The sequence below is a fragment of the Sebastes fasciatus genome, chromosome 22, assembly GCF_043250625.1.
Source record: "Sebastes fasciatus isolate fSebFas1 chromosome 22, fSebFas1.pri, whole genome shotgun sequence".
Lineage (NCBI taxonomy): Eukaryota > Metazoa > Chordata > Actinopteri > Perciformes > Sebastidae > Sebastes > Sebastes fasciatus.
The window spans coordinates 15,432,332-15,455,197 of NC_133816.1; the positions used below are offsets into that span (position 1 = coordinate 15,432,332).

The window sequence follows — 22,866 nt, forward strand, 5'->3', positions numbered from 1 at the left end:
TGTGCTACTGTAGGTGAGTACCCCACGAATAGGCTGGTGGGGCGGGTGGGGCGGTTGGGACGGATGGGACGGATGGGATGGGTTGGCGGGTGGGCACAATGTTTATTGTATATGTACACTTAAAAAAAGAAAAAATGAAACACTCTTTTAAGTACATGCTGCTCATTACATCATGATACAAACATGTACATTCCTTGATCATCTAAAGTGTCAACGTCTCCAAATAAAAATGAATTTAAAAAAATAATAATATTTAGATGTACATTTATACATATAAAAAATTCCATGCACTAATGGTTATTACTTTTTTTATGAAACACTATGACTTTTTAAGTGGTTTTCATAGTAAACCAGTCATAGTATAGTATGTCATAGGAAGTGGGCCTAGACCCTAGAAGGCACTGCATCATATTTTCTCCACTGGAAGAGCACCGTAGAGGTCAGGTCATCGTGTTCACCGAGTCCACCAGTGCCTGGAATGATAAAACAACAAAACAAGCCATTTGGTTTTATTCTAATCATGATAATACCCTTCTGTGTACATTGTGGCAGCTGTTTTGCATTGTGCTCGGCTGATGCGTCTGTGGCTGCACAAATTTGTTTTTACAGTCACACACCTACACATTCTCTCAAACTCTGTGATGGTAAAACAAAGAGCTGACCAAATAAGAAAGAGTTTTTTAGAAGTAATTTACATCTTCTCTGGGCGTATGAATGGTTCTGTGTTGCAGGATAGATTTTAGAGACTTGCCTTTTTTAGGATGTCTGCTTTCATAGCAGGGTCATTCAGATCCACAGAGGAGTCCTCCGGCTTTATCCTCAGTTTTAGTACTTAAAGAGAAATGTACCTCTAGTGGTATCTCTCTATACAGATAGTTTTGGTGTCCAGGTTTTGACTCACCTGTCTCTGATAAGTCTGCATCCAGTCCACAATGAGGGTGAATGGATAATTCACAGAATACGTTTTCTTGGGGAAAGAGTCACTATGAAAACTGTGTTAAGGTGGCGAGGCCTGGAGACTCTGGACATTTGAGTATTGGACGTGAGGTAACTGGAATTAAGGAGAGAGAGAGACAGGAAATTCCAGCAAAAGTGAGACTTTATTTGAGATGACTTTCCCCTTAATCCTCAACAAGTGGTGTATTTCTGAAGACACACTTGATGAAGGCTGAGGATCAGGTATGGCTGGTAGCAGGGCAAACAGAGACATGCTCTTCTCCTCACCTCCTACTTATAGAAGCACTGATTGTGTGCTGATTGGGCTCACCTGTGCTGTTCAGAGTCAACTAGGTACAGGTGAGCGTGTGGCTGCTCTCAGAGCTCATTAAGATGTAGGCTGACAGGATACAGTTTCTACCAAGTAGCAAACTGCTTTAATGAATAACTCACACATTTTTGTTCAAATTTCTATTTTCCCCCCGAGCACTCCTCTTCTTCAACCTCAGCTTTATTAGGCAAAGTGGAAGAGCCGTCCTCACAGTGCTCGGTCATGAGCTGGCTCACGGTTTCAGACGAAGGAGGGACAACGCACAAAAGGGTGGAGGGTCGAAAATAAAACAATTTTTATTAAATAAAGTTATTTACAAGACAAATGAGATGTGAACAATGAGTAACATCGGTGATGTCTGAGTGCCAGAGTGAGTGGAAAAAAATCGGGTATGTTGCATGCTAAAAGAGAAAAAGGCAAAACAAAGCAACCAAACCAGAAGAGCGAGTGGGAGCCGAGAGAGACTGAGGCGGCCTGAACTAACCAGCTCACCAGCCCAGTAAAGACCCGCACTGCCAGACCACTACCTGCAATAACAACAAGCAGGCCAAGCAGAGTAGATAAACAGGTCAGGAATAAAACTATTTGTTGTTTTTATGAATATTCATAACAAACCCCCGCCAATAAAGCACACAGTCATTTGTCAGGTTTATGAATTTATGTACAAGCATGTCTGTCACCGAGGCGGAGACTGTCTGAGATATACAACAGAGTAGGAAATGTATAAGGTGCAAAAACAAACACACACACACACACACACACACACACACAGACAAGCTATGTACAGCAGGTTCACATTTACTGACATCAGACATCTTGCTCAGTTAGAAGCCACGCTGAGCCAACAGGGAATCGAAATGAGCTAAATACTTATTAATAGAAATCCCCATACGCTCCCGTCTTCATGCTGCCACGCTGACAACGCTCGAGCTGGCAGGCTAGCGGGGTGTCGGTTCGAAAAACAGGAAGGGGATGGGAAAATATTTACATGAGCGAGGAGCGGTCGGTGTCGTGACAGTAGTGAATGCGAACGCTCAATCCCAAATTAAAGCACCATGTATATATACTATACAACAAGCGTAACACAGCGTAAGCAGTGAAGCCATTAAAAAAGCACCATAAAAATATGACATTGATGAGTGTGTGTGTGTGCGTGCGTGAAGCAATCTGAAAAATCAAAGTCACAGTCTTTAATTTAGCAGAACACACAGCAATTTGAGTTTACAGCAAGTGCCTCTATTTCAGTCAGTGTAATGTTGATGGGTTTGGAATGTGCCTTGGAAGCATTTGAGCGCACGCACACACACACACACACACACACACACACACACACACACACACACACACACACACAGCATACACACAGAGTCAGATCACAGGACTACAGTAAACCAGTGGCGTGATTAGAGGAGCTGGACCGAGGCTCTTGGATGACGGACTAACGTCAGCCACAGCGGTTGAGGTTTCTGAGTTTTCCAACGACGAGAGCCAAATCTAAGGGCTGCCACGCCTCAGGCTGACCTGCCCGTTTTTTTCCCGAGCGCTAACACACACACACACACACACACACACACACACACACACCCACGCGGCTAGAGTCCTGCTACAGCCTAATGACAGCCATCAACATCACACTACACTCTTAAAAAATGAATAAAAGGTGCCAACTAGAGCCTAGTTAGTTATGGGACCTTCCATTTTATGGACAACTTTCACACGGTGATGTCCTGAAATTGGACGCAAAGTCGCCTCAATGGACACGGTCACCTGCGAAAGTTGTCCAATGGCGACTAACTTTGCGCTGGAATGTACTAGGTGATGTTAGAGGAGAGTGGACAGGACGGACAGAAGGCCGGAGTGGACAGTGCTCGGTAAAAAGGAAGTTTTATTTTTGCCGTTTATTGTTTTTAAACTTGACATATTTACTATCGGAGGTGTTTTTTATGAGACACTCGAATGGGTCAAGGTGTTATTACACAAGTATATGATTGTTCGAGTGTTACTTTGTGTTTGCTGGTGTTTAAAACTCGATACATTTATCAGAGGAGGAGTGTTTTACTCGAGGTCAAGGTCAAGGCCGAGGTGAACTTTGTGTTTGCTAATGTTGAAAACTGAGTGTTTTAATGCACTTCTATATGTAATGTGATTGAGTTTAGTTATTAGTCAAATACATTTGCATATATTGCTTTTTAAGTGTTAATTGGTGTGATTAAATCACTGCTATTATTATTATTGCTAATATTTTAATGACTTGTTCTTAGAAGAGGAATATAAAATGGATTTTTTTTCCCTCCCTTTCAGACCAAGATGCCAATTTGATTATATGCAGACGCGCCCGGACAGGCATATCCAGCGGGCCCATGCAAAAGACCTTTCAATACAGGAGAGGGCCTCAATGATAGTGGAGGCCAAGCACAAGGGCCTCCGTAGAGCTCCTCGCTGATCTGAGGGCGAGCAACCCGAGGTCTTCAGTGACCGCTACGCTCGACCAGCAGGAGGAACTGCTGGAAGAAGAGATACGTGATGAGCCTGTGCACCTCTCCCCAGAGACTGATTGTGATAATGAGGAATGGAAAGAGGCCAGGAGACCGTACCAAAAGCAGCTGGCCCAGTTAAAGGGACTGTTTGTAACTTCTTACAGGTATAAATCTACCGGGTTGGGATCCCATGCGACCGCTCCTCTGCCTGCCTGCACTAACACAACGTGCGCGTTCTCGCTCCACCTCACGTGCATGCGCGCTCACTACACACTGCAGAAAACTTCGTAGCTCTGAGGAATATCTAGTGAATGCACAGTGGACGTTTGTGCAGAAATAAATGCTGCAGCTCCTCCAGACCAACAGAGGTTTCCCGTGTCTTGTGAAGTGACGGGGCTCCGCAGCGAGAAACGTCATCACCGGCACCCGGTCGGAGACGGTAACGTTTCTCTTCCTGCTTCAGCCCCGGAGGCTGAAGCAGGAAAAGCCAACACTAGGATCAGCATTGATTCGTGGAGAGACCTTCGTCTGGTCAGCTAACATTACTGCCAAACAGGTGAAATATAGAGTGATATTGTGGTTTTAGCTGACGTGTGTCGCCTCACTGTTTAGAGCAATGCTCGTTCATGTCTATTTAGAGCGAGCACAAGCTCGAGCCCGACGCTGACTTTCGTTGACTTAACGGCCACAGGTGTCGCTGTTAACAAGCATTTCTGAAAATTAAAATAGTCCCTTTAAGGGAGCGGAGGGATCACAGCTGCTTTTGGATATTGGGGTGTCTATTTGTTTTGAATGACTTTCACTTCTTTTGATAGGAACACGTGGAGGAGGCAGGGCCATCCTTCCTGAGCAGCAGGGACCAGCCCAGAGCCCGTCAAAGAGAAAGCGACCAAATGTCCCCAATGGCTCGGTTTGGCTAATGTGGTGCCACAACAATCATGGTTCACAATCACAGTTTTTGGAGGGGTGTGGCTGAGAGGATCTTTTGATGCCCGTGCTTCCAACTATCTTTGGATGAAAAGGGTTCTTAATGGAAACCCTTAGTCTTACAAAAAAAAAAACCCTTGAAGAACCTTTTCTTCAAAAGAAATAGTTCAAATGGTTCCGGTAGAACCGTAACCCTTTGAGAAGAGCCCTTTTGGAACCCTTATTTCTAAGAGTGTAGAGTGACATATCCGTCTCACCAACATCATTTTCAGTCGGCACGGAAGCTACGCTAGCTGTTACTCGGAGTTGCTGACTTATTTACGACGATCAAGAAAGATGTCCATCTTTGAGTTTCTACAAGTCGTAGAGCCGCTCATCCATCTCATTCGTTCATTTAGTATTTCTTTGATAACTATGCTACAAGAGCTCATATCTGTATTTGTGTGAACAAACGGCCTAAAAGCAAGAAGGCAACAACGGCGTGTTCATACTCCAAAAATGATATTCTACGCTTCAGGCACCCCCTTCAGATACAGAAAACATGGACTGGAAGTGTAAAAGTTAACAGCTACAGTTAACAAAACCTATTTTCATAATGTATTAATTCAATAATTAATCACTTCAGGTGTGTAAAAATGGCCTTAAACTGTCCTAACCGTGAGTAAAACAATGAATGCAATGTTTATTAATGGGATGTTATGTATTACAGTCTCAATGGGTGATTTTTAATTAAAAAAAAAGGTTAATTTTCTGCAACTTTGCATAAACCAGTCGAACATGTTATAAACTAGTTGAACATGAGTTTAAAAGATCTTGAGAATAGTTCTGCTTCTTGAAATAGCCCTGAGAGAGGAGCTGCATTGCTACTCACGCTGGTGTGTGTTCTGATTATCGACGGTGTAGGGGATGGGATTGCGTGGAGCGCCACAAATTCAACAAAAAAGAACTTTAAATATATCAACATAAATAAACAAAGGGAAGCTAGTATTTCGTCTAAACATTTACAAATAAATACTTGGTTTTGAACTTTGACCTTTTTTTGAAACCCAAACTATCAATCTGCTGGAAACAGATTTGAAAGAAAAATAAAAGGTGATTGCTGGAAAAAGAAAGTAGAGCGAGACAACACAAGTTGCACAACTCAGTAGCATGCTCAATGTGAAACAGTTAAAAAAGGGTTGCTACTGTATGTTGTGGTACTGACAGTATACGAAAAAGCAGCAACTGGTTTTGTTCCTATGAATGCTATGCTTGTGTGCTCCTCGACAAACTCTCGGACTGTATGAACAGTTTTTAAATAAATATATACAATTTCATAAAAAGAAAAAAAAAGAAAAGAAATGAAAGTAAGACTGGTGTGAGGCGTCGGGCGGTTTATGTGCCGCTCTTCTGCTCCCATTCCTGCAAAACAGACACAAGAGACACACCAATTCATCAACACAATCGTCCAGTACCAGTACATGCGTAGTAATTGTCACAATTGTACAATGAAATACAAATCTAATACAAGTCTGTCCTTCAAGTTCCATCAAGTCCAAGTCCTAAACTCTGTGTGAGTCATAAACAAGTCATTAGGGTAGAAATGGAGCATATTTTTTTAATCATATTTGCTCCGTTTCTACCTACTGCAGCTTTAAAGGTCCCATATTGTAAAAAGTGAGATTTTCAGGTCTCTTATATTATAAAGCAGGTTTAAGTGCTTTATAAATAATGTTAAACTATCAAAAAGCTCAATATACGGAGAATTACACACGGCCCGTATTCAGAAATTGCGCGTTTGAAACAAGCCGTTAGGATTTCTGTCCATTTGTGATGTCACAAATGTACAATATTTAGACCATTACACGGTTTTAAAGGTTAATAGTCTAAATGTGATCCAGTTTATTTCTTGTTGCAGTGTATGTAAATAACATCAGCTGACAGGAAGTAAACATGGACCCAAGCTGTTGCCTAGCAATGCAATTCCGTTTAAATGCACTAAAACGGAGCGTTTCAGACAGATGGTAAATACAGGTTTATTCAGGCGGACAGTATGAGGAAAATAAAGTTTTTTTTTAACATTACAGCATGTAAACATGTTCTAGTAGAAACACAAAATACAAATATGAACCTGAAAATGAGCACGATATGGGACCTTTAAAATCATCTGATTCATGCGACTACCACTACTACCAATGCACCGGTGTAGTAAAAGTAATATATTTAGCTACCGTTCATATGGATGTGACAGCCTCAACTAGCCTGATATTAGCAAACTGTTATACATTGCCGTATAGCCCCAGTCTGCATCGTGAGCTCTGACCTTGGCCTTCCTGAGGACGTGTCCCCGGACCGGCGAGGGCTTCTGGCCGCCCTGATGCCGGCGGAGCAGTGACGCGCTGTTGACCGGCAGGGAGCAGGACTCCGTGTCACTGGTGTCGCAGCTGGAGAAGGGAGAAGACTCCTGGGTCCGTCGCAACATCGCCGGTGACTACACACACAGAAGAATTAGATGGCATGCAGTTAGTTTCAAGCTAGAAACATACCATTTCTGAACTACCCTGGAAGTATTAAAGCACCACAAATGAACCACAAGACAAGTACAGGTGTTCTGACCTGGACTACAGAGGAGCCAGCTTTTGGTTCGATGGTGAGGCCCAGGGTGACCCCGCCGCTCAGGGCTTTCTTCAGGCTCTCCTTCACCTCCGTCGACTCCAGTTCCAGGTTCACCCGCTCCTCCTCCCTCTTCCTGCAGTCCTCCTCCACCTTCTTCAGTCGCTCCGACAGCGAGGCGTGTGAACGTTTGCCTAATGGAGGAGGAGGGAATGTTATCATGAACTTTTGACCCTGTTCAGTGGAAAAGGTTGGAGAGCTTCCCCCCCCCCCAAACTGCTTTAAATCTCAAACATAACCCCTTTAATGACTCTTATAGTCCTCCTTACCAGCAGCAGCTTCCACTGCAGAGCGCAGGTCTCTCCTCTCCTTCTTCAGCTGGGTCAGATGGTTCCTGATCTCCTGCTTCTTCTTCATCAGCTCATCCTCCTTGGCCTGCAGCCGCTTGGCGTCGGCCTCCACTCGGTTCTTCCCGTACTTGCACTGCTCTGCGTCTGCACGACAAAGAGATTGGGTGTGAAGAAGCTGTATCCAAGTCATTTGCTGGTGTTGTCTTACGAGTTATTTTATTCTTTTTAAAAATGGTCCAGTGGACACATTTCTGCAGGATACGATGACTGATTAATGAAAGTAACGCGTGTTGTCTTTTCACTAGAATTGCAATGAGCTGTGTCCTCGAGTCTTTTACCGGTGACAGACCCACAGCCGCACTACTTTATACAGTAGAAGTACACGAATTTAGCAACCGAAAGAATCTGTCAGCCGTCTGTTTGTCAGAGTCAAAGTCCCTGGAGAGTCTGGTAGGTTTAGAATGAACCATTAGAGTAATGAATTATCTGTCTGCCTTGGTTTTTGGGGTTTCTTACTATGAACTAAACTATGAAAAATGAGACTCACGTTTTAATAATCATGAATTATTCTTTAACTCCTCTGTGTCTTTCAGCTAAATTGCAAATATGCAATCAAGCCGGCGAAACTTTAGGTTCTAAAAAATTATGGTTATTTATAACTGAATTGTTAAAACCTAAATAGATTTCACAAGGAATTCAATACTGGATGAAGACATGAATCTAACGCCACTGAACCCCAACATTAAAGGGACAGTTCAGGTGTTTTGACATCCCCCCCCGTCCACAGCAGTACATTTGCTTTGCTCCCGTGCTGGTACTCCTGTCTTGTTTCTCCAAACTCCCATCTACCGTATGTTTGTGAAGGTTCTCAGTCACCCAGGTCGTGGTATCCGAGTAAGGTTTAAATCAGCAGTGACTGGACTTGGTTTTTAGATTCTTGAAGCCGTTTCACTTCTCATCCAAGAAGCTTCTTCAGTTCTGCACAAACGTGGATATTTTGGACAGGGAGGGAAATGTGGTTTGAAAGAGGCCATCTACGCCGAAGTAGAGAAGCCATCACCCCAACAGAGGAGGAGGCCTAAGGCATCACCTGTCTTCCACCTACAATGCTGTCCTGGCATTCCTTCCCAGGAGATTAAACAATCATTCACACTTGAACACCATTTAGCCAGAGCTGAAGAAGCTTCTTGGATGAGAAGGGAAACTTCAAGAATGTAAAACCAAGTCCAGTTATTGCTGATTTAACCCTTCCTCGGATCCATCTGCTGTAGGTAAAACACTGACTATGGAGAAGAACCTGAGAAACACCCCACAATTATCCCTTCAGGGATTTGAGCTCTGGACTCAAAACAGGGCCAAAAGACCCCAAAGACCCCCGTGTGATGGTGCATTGCCATATTCTGAAAATAATAGATTTTCCAGACCAAAAAGGAAAAGGAGAGCCTTTATTATCAGCACGCTGGTGAGACGCAAAGTACCCAGAAACCCAGTGAACTCACAGCCACAGCCTTAAGCAGTTATTCATTACACCAAGACCCTTACTGGAAAATACACTGAGGGTAACCATCCAGCATCTGTGTGTGTGTGTGTGTGTGTCTATGTGCACGCACGTGAACTTATGAGGAATCACTCCATCAAACCGCCGCTCACATTTTCAAAATTCAATACACTTATCTGACTGGAAATATGAGAATTGTGTGGCATACTCTAAATCCAACATGACACATATTTGGTATTTCCATTCCGACATTTTTTGGAGGACTGACAAGCTACACAAGGCGGTTACAAGCCTTCTCGTTCACACATTAGGCAAAAAAAATACTATTCTGAACCGCGAGGATTAACAGGACCGCATTCCAACCCCTCTCCCCGACGATCCGGGGCTTTCTGCTATCGCGTCTGTTTGAGCGTTACCTCAACGTTGGCAGGAGGTTTCGAGTCTGGCCCGCGTGCGTCACATGGATCGTCTCGAGGGTAGCATAGGTTTTCAAGTTATTTACTCCCCCCCCTTATTTAAACCAACTGTAATTTGGACATCCTGCATTTTCCAAAGTGCTGCGGAGCGGAGCTTTGCTAGAAAGCAATCAGCAGTGGTGAGGCTGGGACTGGGGAGCCAGACTCACTGTCTGATACTCACTCACAACACAACAGCTGACTTGGGAAAGGTGGACTACGCTCAGATTAGAATTTTTAGAAGAAATGATAGAAAAACTTGACGTTTCCTACTTTTTACTGCATTAATATGATGAGCCCTTCTGATATCAACACTTAAATCCCCAATGAAAAGAATGTAAACCCTGTTTTTTTTGTTGCTACTTACCGGAGCCGTTGCGTTTCAGAGAAGCCGTCCCATTCGTCCCGTTGACTCCATTCTTCTTGGGCTGGTTCTTTGGCTCGGCCTTCTGTTTGGACGCCATCCCATTGGGCCCTGTTCCCTTCTTTCCCTTCAGCTGATTGGAGAAAAACAAGGAGGAGGGAGACTTTTCAATACCTCAGAAATGTTAATACTGTACTGTATACAGTATATAAGCTACATACTGTACATTAAATGTAGAATATGTCCCAAAAATGGTACAAAATCAAACCTGTAAACATGATGGATATGCTGCAGGTTAAATGGCTTGACTTGTATAGAGGCATTGGATGTTTTTGTTGCCTTTTATAGACATTAATATACAGCATATACCTACTTTCACCAACCTGTATGTACATAATAGTTCTATGTGTATTTTTGTTCAGCTTGTTATCCTTGCTTTTAGCTGTATGTCTATGGGGGGACCAGAGGGTGGATCCCAATGGGGCAAGCTCACATGCACTCAAACTTTTTCGGTCATTAACCCCCTTTGGAGGAAGAAAATATTTTCACGCCGCTGTCAGTCGGTAGTCCTTGTATGTTAAATCAGTTGGCATGATGAGTTTATCAAAACACTTTTTTATTGACGTGACTGGGGCTGTAATGGATTCTAAATGTCTTCTTCATTTGTTGGGTCTCATACTGTCAGCTGTTTTCAGAGTTTTCAGACAAAAATACACATTGGTTTCTCCTCATCTCCTGCCGTCTTCATTATTATTTATATTTATATAAATATAATTTAAGGTGCTGTTGGGACTGTTGCTAGACCGCCCTGTTACAGGTGCGTGTGGGTGTAAAAAAAAACAACATTTTTAACCGCAGTGAAACTGTTGTTTTTGAAAGGCTAAACGCCAACAAATATGGTTTTGAAGCAGAATATTTCGTAAGATAAAAACATGTAAGGAATTTTGGAAATAATTACGAACTCTCTTTTTCAATAAATGTTGACTTTTGGACTGAGGCAACGATTACAGAGACGGACGGAATGCTGCGGTGCTCACTCACACGGTTTGAGAACCACTGCACTAAAAAAACACCCTAGACCGGCCCGGCTACGTCAACAAAGCACAAAGAACACTAATTTATTTTTATAACATTTACAAACAGACACAGAGCTACATTAGCGTTCTTTTGGAATTGTGTTTGTGTCCACCTGATGAATACAAGGCCTCTGTTTGGTCTCCTGAGAAAAATATCCATCTCTTTAGCTGCTAACATGTTAGAAAATGTGTTTTTTTAGTAGGGGTTGTGTAACACCATTTTTCTTTTCTTGTTTTTTTTTTTATCAGGATTGTCCTTTCAAGGATGGAACTACTTTGTGAAAAACAGAATAAGGGATGGCTATCAGAGTAGAACTGAAAGTTCTACACTATCATGACACCTGGCCCACAATAACAATGGTTTAATTACATACACACTTTTTTTTATAGCCTGAAACTCAATCTGAGTGACTATATCACATTGAATATCCAACAACTGATTATATAATGATACTTGTTGTTCTGTCTGAGCTGTCTGAAGGTGAGACAGGTCTATAAACGTCTGGAGTACTACACAGCTTGGCTTTGTGATGTCCGTAACCTGATCTGGGTTGTAAGGAGACGTATGGCAGTGGGTTTGTCTTGCTGAAAAGGATACAGTTATAGGAGGAATCTTCAAAAATAAAAAATAAGAATAAAAATATTCTTCTAATCCAACATATCCAAGCAATCAGGGATCTATAGGTAAAAACGCTCCTGACATCAAGCTTGGATTTTCAGGCCTTCAGTGCTGCCTGCAGTCTGTTGTACACCTCTATTTCTTACAGTGGAGAGGTACTTTGCGGTCTCGAAGGCGATGTTAACACCCCCCCCCGGCCACGCCACACACATCAAAGAGGAGGCGGAGCTCCACACAACATAACGTGGTAACGTATGTGGCTGCAGGGTGGCACTTAGAGCACGGCTGTAAAAATATAAATCACACACACAGCTGATGCTCGTTGTAAAGGAGATTACACTATGTGGGACAACCACACACAAAACAGTCCAACACAGATCTGATCAAAAGTATTTCAGCTGAACCTCACTGTTGGTGTGTTTCAGATATTATTGATATCATTGTATCAGTATCAGCTCTAAAAAAGCTTGACTGGAGCATGTCTCATTGGAGCTGAAGCGCATGTTGCGTGAATCCTGGTCATAATCAAATTACTAAAGAACTACACCAGAGGGGGGGGAACTCGGTTCACAGGCTGATGGGAAAGAGAGGTGTGCTTGCGGGTGGCCAACAAAATCAACACCTTCTCTGCTGAGTCAGAGCATGCTCCTGCAGGAATAACAAGCAGAATCTCCTCTTCGCAGCGGATGCAAATCAGGGGATTCCCCAGGTTAGTGAAGGGATGCACTGTAGAGATGATAAGGGAAAACACATATCGGCCTCGGTGTCAACTGTCATGGCCATTTTCGAAGGGGTCCCTTGACCTCTGACCTCAAGATATGTGAATGAAAATGGGTTCCACGAGTATTAAATACTTGACAAATCTCCCTTTAAGGTACATTTTGAACAGATGATTTGCAAATAAATCGTAATTAAATACTTTAATCAATCGACAGCCCTAATATTTATCCTATTAACAATGAATTAACAACATCATTAGGGACCCCTCACACCCCAACCATGGACTGTTTGCCCTCCTCCCATCAGGGAGGCGGTACAGGAGCCTCAGGTCTCGCACAAACAGCCTAAGGAACAGCTATTTCCACAACACCACCACCCTGCTGAACTCACAGGCCCATCAGTTTAGAACTTATAGTTAAGCTGTTATTCATCAGAATACAACACATGTCGATCACTTGCACTTTAATTACAATCTGTATGTATGTATATGCCTATGTACATACACCAATATATCCTCATTTGTATATATTGTCTTATCAGCACTTTACTAGTTTGCACTGCGGTTAGATGCAAAACTGCATTTCGTTGTGCTTGTATGTGCAATGACAATAAAGTTGAATCTAATCTAATCTAATCTAATAAAATGTCTAATGAAAGGTGTCACAATGACTCTTTGTTTTCTGGGCCACAAACTCCAGCTGCAGCAGACAGAGAGACGTTTTTGGCAAACAAGAGGACCCACTTCCTATGTAGATATAAACGGCTCATTCTAAGGTAATAAAGACACAAACACTGAAAGTACACACACAAAACACTGCATTAAAGGTTAGTAAAATGACTGGTGAACAGTGTGAATGTCCGAGTGTAGAACAGGAAACAGGAGCAGAGTGTTAAGTCACCTGAGCAGTGGTTTTAGATTTAGTATCAGCAGCGAGGAACTTAGAAGAGATTTTAGAAACGGGGGTTCTGCAGTGACTGGTAGAGGTGGAGGAAGAGGAGGTAGAAGAAGAGGAAGGCTTGGGAGGACGGCGAGTGTCCGGCTTGGGCGAGGGCATGTTCTCATAGAGGTCAGCGTTCTCATAGTGCACCTCCTCTTTCAGCTGGCACCCCCCTGTGCTGGGACTGGAGTACTGCACTTCCTTGGGTTAGAGACCGGATAAGCATGCAAGCAAGCAGAGAGGAGAGGAGAGGAGAGGAGAGGAGAGGAGAGGAGAGGAGAGGAGAGGAGAGGAGAGGAGAGGAGAGGAGAGGAGAGGAGAGGAGAGGAGAGAAGAGGAGAGGAGAGGAGAGACATAATACATAATAATATGAAAGAAAGATGAAAGAAGAACAGAAAAGGAGAGATGACAGCAGTATAAAGTTAGTTACACTACTTTGCCATACCAAGTGTTATTGCAGTATATGACTAAACGTGTCATTATAACATGTAATAAATAAATCAGGGGTGGGTGATATGGCCTTAAAGGAATATTCCGGTTTATTTCAACATGGCATATTTCCCATAAATGTGGTCATTGTTGAAGACTCGCACGAAACAATGTATATATATATCAGGACAAGCTGCATCAGCCTCCTACGGCTTTCCAAATCAACCTGATTATTACACATTACTGCTTCTACATATGGCTCAACTTGCGCAACCCATAAAGTCACAACGACCACATTTATGGGAAATTATGTCAGGATGAAAAACTTTCCTAAAAGATAATATTACAATATTGCAGGGTATTTTTTTTTTATTATAATGATATATAATTGTAATAACGTAATTTTCAACTAGTGTGGTCAGATTTATTTGCAGACAGCCTCTGTGACTCTGCGCTCTTTTTTCACGACGTAGCGACACGCTGCTCTGATTATTTACTGTGAAGCAAACATGCGATGTGATGATAGATCGGTCATGGAAAAACTTTATAATAACCTTCATTTATTAACTGATAGTTAATTAAACTTAGTTAAAGTTAATTAAACTTAGTTAACAGTCATTTTTATGTTAACAAACAATGAAATTCTAATTAATAATGTGTACTAATTACTAGTAATGCTATGATTCATGTGATTTTAACATGTATTTGTTAATGATTAAGATATTATTTGTGAAAAATTGTTGGTAAAACATCTATAAACATTACATAGACATATATTTGCACTACGACACTATTTTGGATGGCTATTATAAAGCTGCAACTGATGATTATAATACCTTGTTAAATGGTTAATAATACTTAGTAAAACATCTGTAAACATTATTTAGAAAAATAGTTAATACTTAAAAAAATACTAAAACGATTTCTTAAAGGTTTACAAATCATTTCATAATCATTAAGTCAAACAGACACATCGGTAGCAGCACACAGCAGAGGCGAGACAGAGGAGCAGGGAGAACACTGAAGCACATAAAGACACAGCGATGTAACACCATGCTACACAGAAAAGTGAAAAGCAGTTAGTAACCCATCCAGCTGTTTTTTGAAATCCTGGGCATAACTCCACTCTTATCGCAGCTGTCGTCGCTGTGTGTTGAGCTGCTTTAGCCTACTCGTTACGTATGTACATCACAGATGAGCAGGTGTGTCCTTACCGTTCCGTTAATGGGCACATCGTCGTAGTGCAGAGCCATACCAGTGGGGCAGGCGTAGCCGTTGACTGGGTTGTCCAGGTACGGGTTAGGAGAGACAGCACGCTTACTGGTGAAACTGTGAGGAGAAAACACCACGATCCATTCAAAAGAATCCACTACTTAATAAAGTACACTTCTCTAATCTCAGACTCTCAGAATGCTAAACAGAAAATTAAAAACGTGTCAGGTTTGCGTTTTCATCACTAGAGAAACTGCGCGTGTCCCTCACCAGAAGGACTGCTTGGCCAGCTGGATGACATTGGCGGTGGTCTCAACGTCGATGTAGTCGTAGTGCAGGGTGGCAGGGTCGGTGGTGGAGCCGGTCTCAGCCAATAAAATCCCCAACCAGCGACCCATCTCCTCAGAGGAGGAGGCCTGGAGGAAAAGCAGTTAAAAGAGTTACAGGAGTTGGCCAAATGACGGAATGAAATTATTAGATCCATAACTTCATCTTCTTCTTTTTAGTTAACACCAGGACCTAAAATAGCTTTCCGATAAGAGTTCAGGACACTTTGTCTTTCTTTCTCATCATGAACAATTTAATTTATATAATTTCTTCACATTTAGAGCTCTTTCGGTTTGTTGTAGGAACTGGCCACTTTTCGCATATTACCATCCATCAAAGGCTTAGTAATGATATAGTTTTACAGGGAAAAGAAATGTCTAGCAGAGGCTAGCGTGCAGACTATGTGAAGAAATGGCAATTGGAGTAAGTTCATATACACCAACAACATCAAACACAAAGACAGAAGTCACTGGTGGGTGGAGGAGATGTTTTACCACATGAGAGGAACACCAAGAATAAGAAGGAAAACATGACAAGCAATGTGCTTTAATATATTCCCTGGCATTTCTGCTTCACTGTTGACAGTGGAGTTTAGTAGCTGACTTTAACACAGGAATACACATCTCCTCATAATACAGAATCATATAGACCATTTGGAGGTCAACAAGATTCTTTGAACACAGCTCACCTCCAGTACAGCCACCTCCTGGCCGTTACGGAGCAGACGGAAGGCAAAGGGGTGTTTGTGATCGAGGCCGGGGCTGACCTCGCAGCCTCGAAGGGGCAGCGAGGCGATGTGGCTCTTCAGGTCGTCGCGGTCCTTGTGGAGGAGCAGCTGGTTGTCTTTCAGACGGCACCAGCGCTCCCGCCAACGGTTATTGGACAACACGTTCAGGTAGCCTGTCGAGCAAAGCAAATTGTCGATAAACCAAACTGACTTTTTAATAGGTTTTTACATTATTTGACTGAAGTCAATGGGAACACGTAGAAACACTTTTACCTTTAGACTTAGTTGGATAACAAAGTAGTTTGTTTGAAACACATGAGACCTTTAAGATAATGACTTTGATGTCTATTTCTTACCACATGTGGGTACGTCTTCTTCTGCTGACGAGGTCTGCTCATCTGTGGACGGCTTCTTCTTACCCAGACCAATGATTTTTGTGATCTTCTTCCCTGCTCCCTTCCCCACCGTCCCAGTCTTCTGCTCTGACTTTGAGTTCTTCTTTCCTTTTCCTAAGAGAGAGACAGATAGAGAGAAAGAGAGAGAGAGATAAACCAGGACATCATCAGCGTACAGTAGAATATAATGTTTTGTTATGAGACAAAGATTAGTGCTCTAAAAACAACAGGAGGTTAGTTATTGTAGTTTGGTCACTGATTTGGCCTCTGACCAACACGGTCAGCAGTTGGAGCTACAGCTAATGGAGGATATTAAGATTAGGGCTGTCAAAGTTAATGCAATAATAACGTCTTAACGTAAATTTGTTTTAACGCCACTAATTTCTTTAATGCATTAACGCAATCGATCTTTCAGAGGTTGTAGTGGGCTAAGTTTTAAAGCTAGGTGAAGATACTGGAATCATATGAAACTAGAAAACCTAAGGTACCAACCATGTCATACTAGCTTGTTGTGAAGGAGGTTAAATAACGCTCCAAACTTACGCTAAATTTTGGCGAGGAAAATAATATGTAATTTAGCTTTGGCCATAATGTAACCTGAACATTCATGCCAAAAAAGCTTATTTGAATTTGAGAGAGAGAGAGACAAAGACAGAGATTGTGAATTGAATTCATGACTTTTAAATGAAGGGGAAATTATTAAAACACTGTGTGATGTGCTTAGTGAAGGACCCCTGCAGACTTTATGTGCTTTACCGTCATAATGAGAAATGTTATATCTTCATTTATGCTGATTCAATTATGTTTGAATGCTTTTGCAATACTGTAAGAAGGAGAAAAAGAAGAGAAAGAGCAACTCTAGGCTCTACTATAAACAACCATGAGTTCAGAATTTGAATCAGACCCCTGTGGGTTCCAAAGCTCTTTGTTGGAGAATTAGTTTCAGTTTGCAATCCCAGCATCCCCACTGGTCTGAATGGGCTGATTTCTGCCGGCCTATTTTCTATCCAAAGACAGGAAGAGAGAGGGAGGAAGGTCTGTGCACATTCTTCCGGAAAGGACGGCCACAGTCGAGTAAGCCAGGTTTTCAGAGGATATGTCTGAGTCCCGATGTCTGTTTGTCTGTCCGTCTCTCTATATGAGGAAATAGCTTCTTTTTGTCAACTGTGGCATGGGATGTATTTTAATGTGTGTATATGAGAGAAATTCTTGGTATTCAATTCTTTTGAATACAAAAACTCATAAACTTCTGTTTCAATGTTTTATCCGCAGTGCGGTTTCCTCCCTGGATGATGTGATAACTACCATGGCGACTGCCTTAATTAAATGGGGAAGCTGTCTGCACTCAATTTCAGTCGCAGGGTTTTTTTCTCGAAATACTGAAAGTACACAAACACACGTCACACACAATGCAGGCCTGAGGTGGAAAGCAGACACACAGATGTGAAAGCAATTCAAGCCTTTTTAAAAAGGGAGGAATTATTATTATTTTTCCCTTCAGGAGACGAGGAGGAGGAAAACTCTGATCAGGTAAATTTGATTCCAGTAAATCAGCTCTTTTTGTTACCAGTCATGGAAAGAATGTGGCTGATTAAGCTGAAAAGAGGGTTTCAGGGCTCAATGAGGGAATGACTGAAGCAAGACCAAGAGGTAAGTCCAAGAAGTCAGTTTAATATGTTTATTTCACAGATAAAACTGTTGTGTTTACTGGATGACAATAAAAGATTGGTAGCAGAGATATCTAACTTAAAACCTTCAAGGATTCAAAAGTTATACACCAGACTGAGCCGATGTGTGGCTGCAAGTGACCTTATTCAGATTTACATCACATGACAGATCTTAAGTAGTCCAATCGGTGTTACTATTAGGGCTGTGTATTGGCAAGTATCTGGCGATACGATACGTATCATGATACAGGGGTTATGATTCAATATATTGCGATATATTACGATACTGTAAGTAAGGCAATATATCGCAATTCTTTTAATTTAATTTTAGGAAGACTCATAATATATAGAACACACCATCATATGCATACAATCTGAGTACAAAAAAGTGTACTTTTTATTGCAATCAGAACAATGGGATCTGCATTTACATATATCACAGTCCCTGTTAACATCCAACATCGTAGTACTACTTTGAGAGTACACATACACTGAGAGGGCGCATCTCTTTGCAAATGAAATTAAGTATTGGAAGAGTTAATCTTTGCATGTAAACCATTAATTCAAAATCTATACGGTGTTTTTGAGAATTGATTGAAGTATCAAAAAACGCAATATCTAAAAATGTTCTTACACCCTTAGTTACTATACGTGTATAAGGTGTAATAACGTCTTTAGCGCGCTAAAAAATCCATTGTTGTCAATGTAGACGCACAGCAAAAAAAAACTAGTTCAACTTTCGGAACGCTGCAGCACGCACGTTTTCCCAGAAGCTTTTGCATTTAGAAGAACATGCACCCATATAGCATTGCTGAAATGACCAAATTCATATTGACAACACTGACTCTGGAAACAAGGTCAACGATCGGTCAGCAGCATTTCAGTGAAAAAAGCCTTATCTTTGGGCGGACTACTTTTCCTCATCTCCGAGCACAAGTGTATACTGGGAGGGTGAGAATGAAGGCTGTGACATACTGAATGATGGTTTCTATATATTTTCTACATGTAACAGGCCAGAAAGGTCGAGACCTACCTCCCCGGAGAAGTAATCAACCATTCGATATGATTGATGAAGCTCATCTGGGGGAGATTGTTGCTGATCCCCGTTTCTACATTCTCCATAGTTTCACAGCAATGACACATAAACATGACGTAACCAAGTCCATGAATCACAGCTCTGTGCTGACTCCATAAAAACACAACCAGATTGGAAAATTAACTGCTGGTGGGAAATCTGTTTCAGACATTATGTTGGAAAAATGAACTAATCTTTACGAGGAAAAAAAAAAAAAAAAAAAAAAAAGTGTTAAATTTTAGTTGACAATCCAAATAACTGAGCTGACAAGTAAAATGAAAATTCTCTCTCCAAGGAATTTTGCCTGCTGAACAAACAAACAGTAAATAATCAGTTCGCTCGTATCTCTTTGTTTTGGCATGTGGTTCAGCAGGGGAAGACCGTCTCCGTGTTAAATAAATCCAGCAGCTGGAATATCTCAGGATTTAGAACTGGGTCCAAGTTGAGAACAATTCAAGAAACAGCAATATTGATGTCCTACCCCTCATTTAACTGAACTATTAGGCTTTGGGGCTAAAATTAATGGCATCTAAATCCCAGCACTGTGCGATTTCAGTGTTTTATGATGGGGATTTCCCATTAAAAAAAAAATCTATTCTCAATTAAACACCTAACTATTCGCATATGTTGAAACATCACACAAAACAATCTCAGCTTAAAGTCCAATTGCTAGCTTTGTCCGGCTTTCAAGTGTATCATACAATCTTCATCCGCAGATAGTTGGGTTATTTGTCATGAACAGTTGAAAGTAGAGGTTCGACCGATAGTGGATTTTAAGTCTGATATAATAACTATAGTTTGGAGCAGGATAAAGCCGAGAGACAATTAATCAGCCGATACCGATTGACTTCCCAGTCTGCCTGTCTTGTATTGTGGACAAAGAGCTGATAGCGTTGCGTTATATATTCAAGACAGAACTTTTGTCGGGAGGAATAAATTGCGTCAGATATGACATACCTGGCAAAACGGCAAAACCAGCTGTTGCCGGGACCGCGGAGGTTTAGCCCACATTTTCTAACCCTAAATCGCCAGAATAATACGATGGAGGCTTTTTCATGGAGAGAAAAATCGCTTTCTGAAAAACAGTATCTCAAACTATCTAAATAATAAATATCTAAAATGTAATTTAGTGTGTCGTGCATGTCAATTTATGCCAGCGCCAATATATGTGCTAGCCAGAGATAGCGGTGGGTAATGTTTTAAGTGTATATGATTTAATTTTGACTGGTGGTATACCTCTCTTTGGTTAGTTACGGTCTGATTTAGCGTCTTTGTTCGTTTTACAAGAAGGTCATTTTTATTATATAAAGGTGTCATTTTTCTGATGGTAGTAGAAGCGATCTTAATCGTCATGAAGTGTCAGTAAAAACAGTGTGGTTAGTATCCTGACGTCTTTCCTATTGCCTCTACGTGGTCCTTCATCCACGGTCGCTATTGTTGCTCATTTCAACTGCCTTCTGCTCTTCTTCTTTTTGATTTCAATTAACCAGAAATCATCATGTCCTATGCACCAGAGAGGGATTTTCCCAAGAAAAGTCCTTCCAGACATTGTGTTTTTTACCACAAAAAAAACTAAAATGCTTTCATGACCTGGATGTAAAAATGACTCACTTCTGTTAGCGACAGATGTTCATTTCTAAGACTCTCACCTTGGTCCTTGCAATCGCCGTGTCCGTTCTCATGAGGCGCTTCGCCGTCGGAGCTCGGCCTGTCACACGATGACTTCTGGCAGTTAGCGAGGCCACACAGAAGAAGAAGAAGAACGGAGGCAAAAGACGGGTACAAAGTGAACAAAACTGTACTTTTCCCCGAAAAAAGACGCACACAGCTGTCTAATTACATTGTACATTGCTGAGCAGTTTGACATTAAAGAGCCTCTGATGTAGCTCATTTTCCATCACTAAACACGCATGTTTATACGCAGGCACACACATATGTGTGCTGGGTACAGTATGTCTCCAGTGGTTACCTGCTTTTCCCAATGAGAACCAAATAACGCAGTGTTTTCCCCCTTCAGCTCCCTACAATTCTGTGCCAAAAAGAATAAAGTCTTATTTGGCAAACAGTTTTTTTACTACCCGGTGTGATTGTGTTCAACTATGCCAAAGAAAAGAGGCCTTTATGGGATGGAGGTATATTTGCAAATGCTCGTCTACTACAACAATTCAATTAAGGCATCATGTGACATGCGAGGAAGACGAGACAGTTGAGCTCCAAATAAAAAGTAAGAAGCTTCAAGGGGTTGTTGCAGAATGTTTGTGTACATTGCTTTATGCTATATATATAATAAAAAAAGAGCGGGAAAGGGAAAAGGATTTGAGTTTAGCAGATCCAGCCGATCGGTGTATGGGTGTGTTTACCTTTTCCAGCTCGGGTTTGTGCACCGGTGATCCAGATCCAGCTCTATCCAAGTCCACACAGCCATTAGCACACACCTCTCTCATCACCTGGAAGACATAAGGTAATAAAGAATTAACTAATGAGGCTACCGTTCACATTAAACAGACGGAAAGTCCTGATCACCAGTGAGGGAGTTCAATCTACACACTGCCGTGTCTAACTGGGCCGGTGGAATGTTAGGTCCTAACCCTGATCAGACATCACACATGGGTGGATCCCTTCTTTTTAAAATCCTAAAATATTTCCTCACACCATTGCCACATAATTAAGCAACTCATTTCTTCAGCCTGGAAAGCATGCCTGGGGTAATGCGGGCCACATGTACGGTGAACTCCCTCCTCTCTCATATCCCATCATGCTACTGAATGGCAGCCAAGGGGATCATAAGGCAATACAGAGCATGCAGCGGAGGAGCTACGGGAGGTAAGAGAGCGTGCATGCAATGGACGGGGTGTCTGCTACACACATTAGACACCACAGAGTTTTACAATGTCCATGGAATCCTTATGCAATAAAAAGGTCCAGTCGGGGTGAATGAGATCTGCAGGGCTCTGGACAGGGCGCCAGCGTGCATTACCGCGACCTCGTTGGGACTTCAGATCTGGCAACCCGCCGTCAGATCTGCCAATCCTAGGTGTGTGGCGGGGTGTGTGTGTGTGTGGATGAGCGGTGGGCAGCGGGAAAAGAGATTTCAGTTGAACCGCTGTGTGCGCAAGTTGGCTAATGCACTCTCTCGTCTTCTCCGCAAGCATTCTGAACCGTCTCTGGCCGCGCAGAGCTCCTCAGCTCATTGGTTTTGGCTTGGAGGGAGCATAATTGGGTTTCGCGGGGGAAATGACAGACTGTGGCTCCATGGGTTTGGCTCAGGGAGCAGCTCAAGAGGCCGGAGAGCGGGACAGACTGCAACATCATGTCTATCTTCCACTGGAAGAGCTACGTCTGCCAGACTGGGGTGCTACGTATGTCTGATGATGTACTACAAATCAAACTTGAGGAGGTAGTGGGACTGCGTGCGGTAGTTTTAGGTGCCGAAACACTACTTTCAATAAAAGAAAATGCTGGTGATTGACAGTTTATCGCTGCATGAGGGCACTGACGTGTGTTTTTTTATACATATTCACCTCCCAGGAGCGTACATATCACATTTTTATGCTATAAAATTAGTTTAAGTGTACATACACAGAAGGTGTAGTGAAGATCTGAAAACTTAAAGCTGCAGTAGGCAGAATATTTTTGGCATCATTGTGCAAAAATTCCATAATAACCTTTTAGCATATTGTAATTCAAGTGTTCTGAGAGAAAACTAGACTTCTGCACCTCCTCATGGTTTTGTTTTCAGTCTTTAAAAAAT

At 42.1% G+C, this 22,866-nt stretch overlaps 1 protein-coding gene across 4 annotated transcripts in view; it reads right to left on the reverse strand.

The window, feature by feature from the left end:
• Window positions 1–1,538: 1,538 nt before the first annotated feature.
• afap1 (actin filament associated protein 1) overlaps window positions 1,539–22,866 on the reverse strand; it is a 77,846-nt gene continuing 56,518 nt past the window's right edge. For 2 of the 4 annotated variants that reach the window (XM_074623543.1, XM_074623542.1), the window contains exons 7-18: window positions 21,476–21,562; window positions 20,765–20,840; window positions 16,335–16,487; window positions 15,940–16,151; window positions 15,195–15,340; window positions 14,927–15,041; window positions 13,245–13,484; window positions 9,934–10,063; window positions 7,593–7,757; window positions 7,267–7,457; window positions 6,974–7,141; window positions 1,539–6,072 (exon numbers count right to left, since the gene is read on the reverse strand). In XM_074623543.1, coding sequence (XP_074479644.1) covers window positions 6,046–6,072; window positions 6,974–7,141; window positions 7,267–7,457; window positions 7,593–7,757; window positions 9,934–10,063; window positions 13,245–13,484; window positions 14,927–15,041; window positions 15,195–15,340; window positions 15,940–16,151; window positions 16,335–16,487; window positions 20,765–20,840; window positions 21,476–21,562 — 1,710 coding nt within the window. In that variant the 3' untranslated portion in view covers window positions 1,539–6,045. The remainder of the gene's footprint in view (window positions 6,073–6,973; window positions 7,142–7,266; window positions 7,458–7,592; window positions 7,758–9,933; window positions 10,064–13,244; window positions 13,485–14,926; window positions 15,042–15,194; window positions 15,341–15,939; window positions 16,152–16,334; window positions 16,488–20,764; window positions 20,841–21,475; window positions 21,563–22,866) is intronic. The other 2 variants (XM_074623545.1, XM_074623544.1) reach the window with 1 other exon arrangement.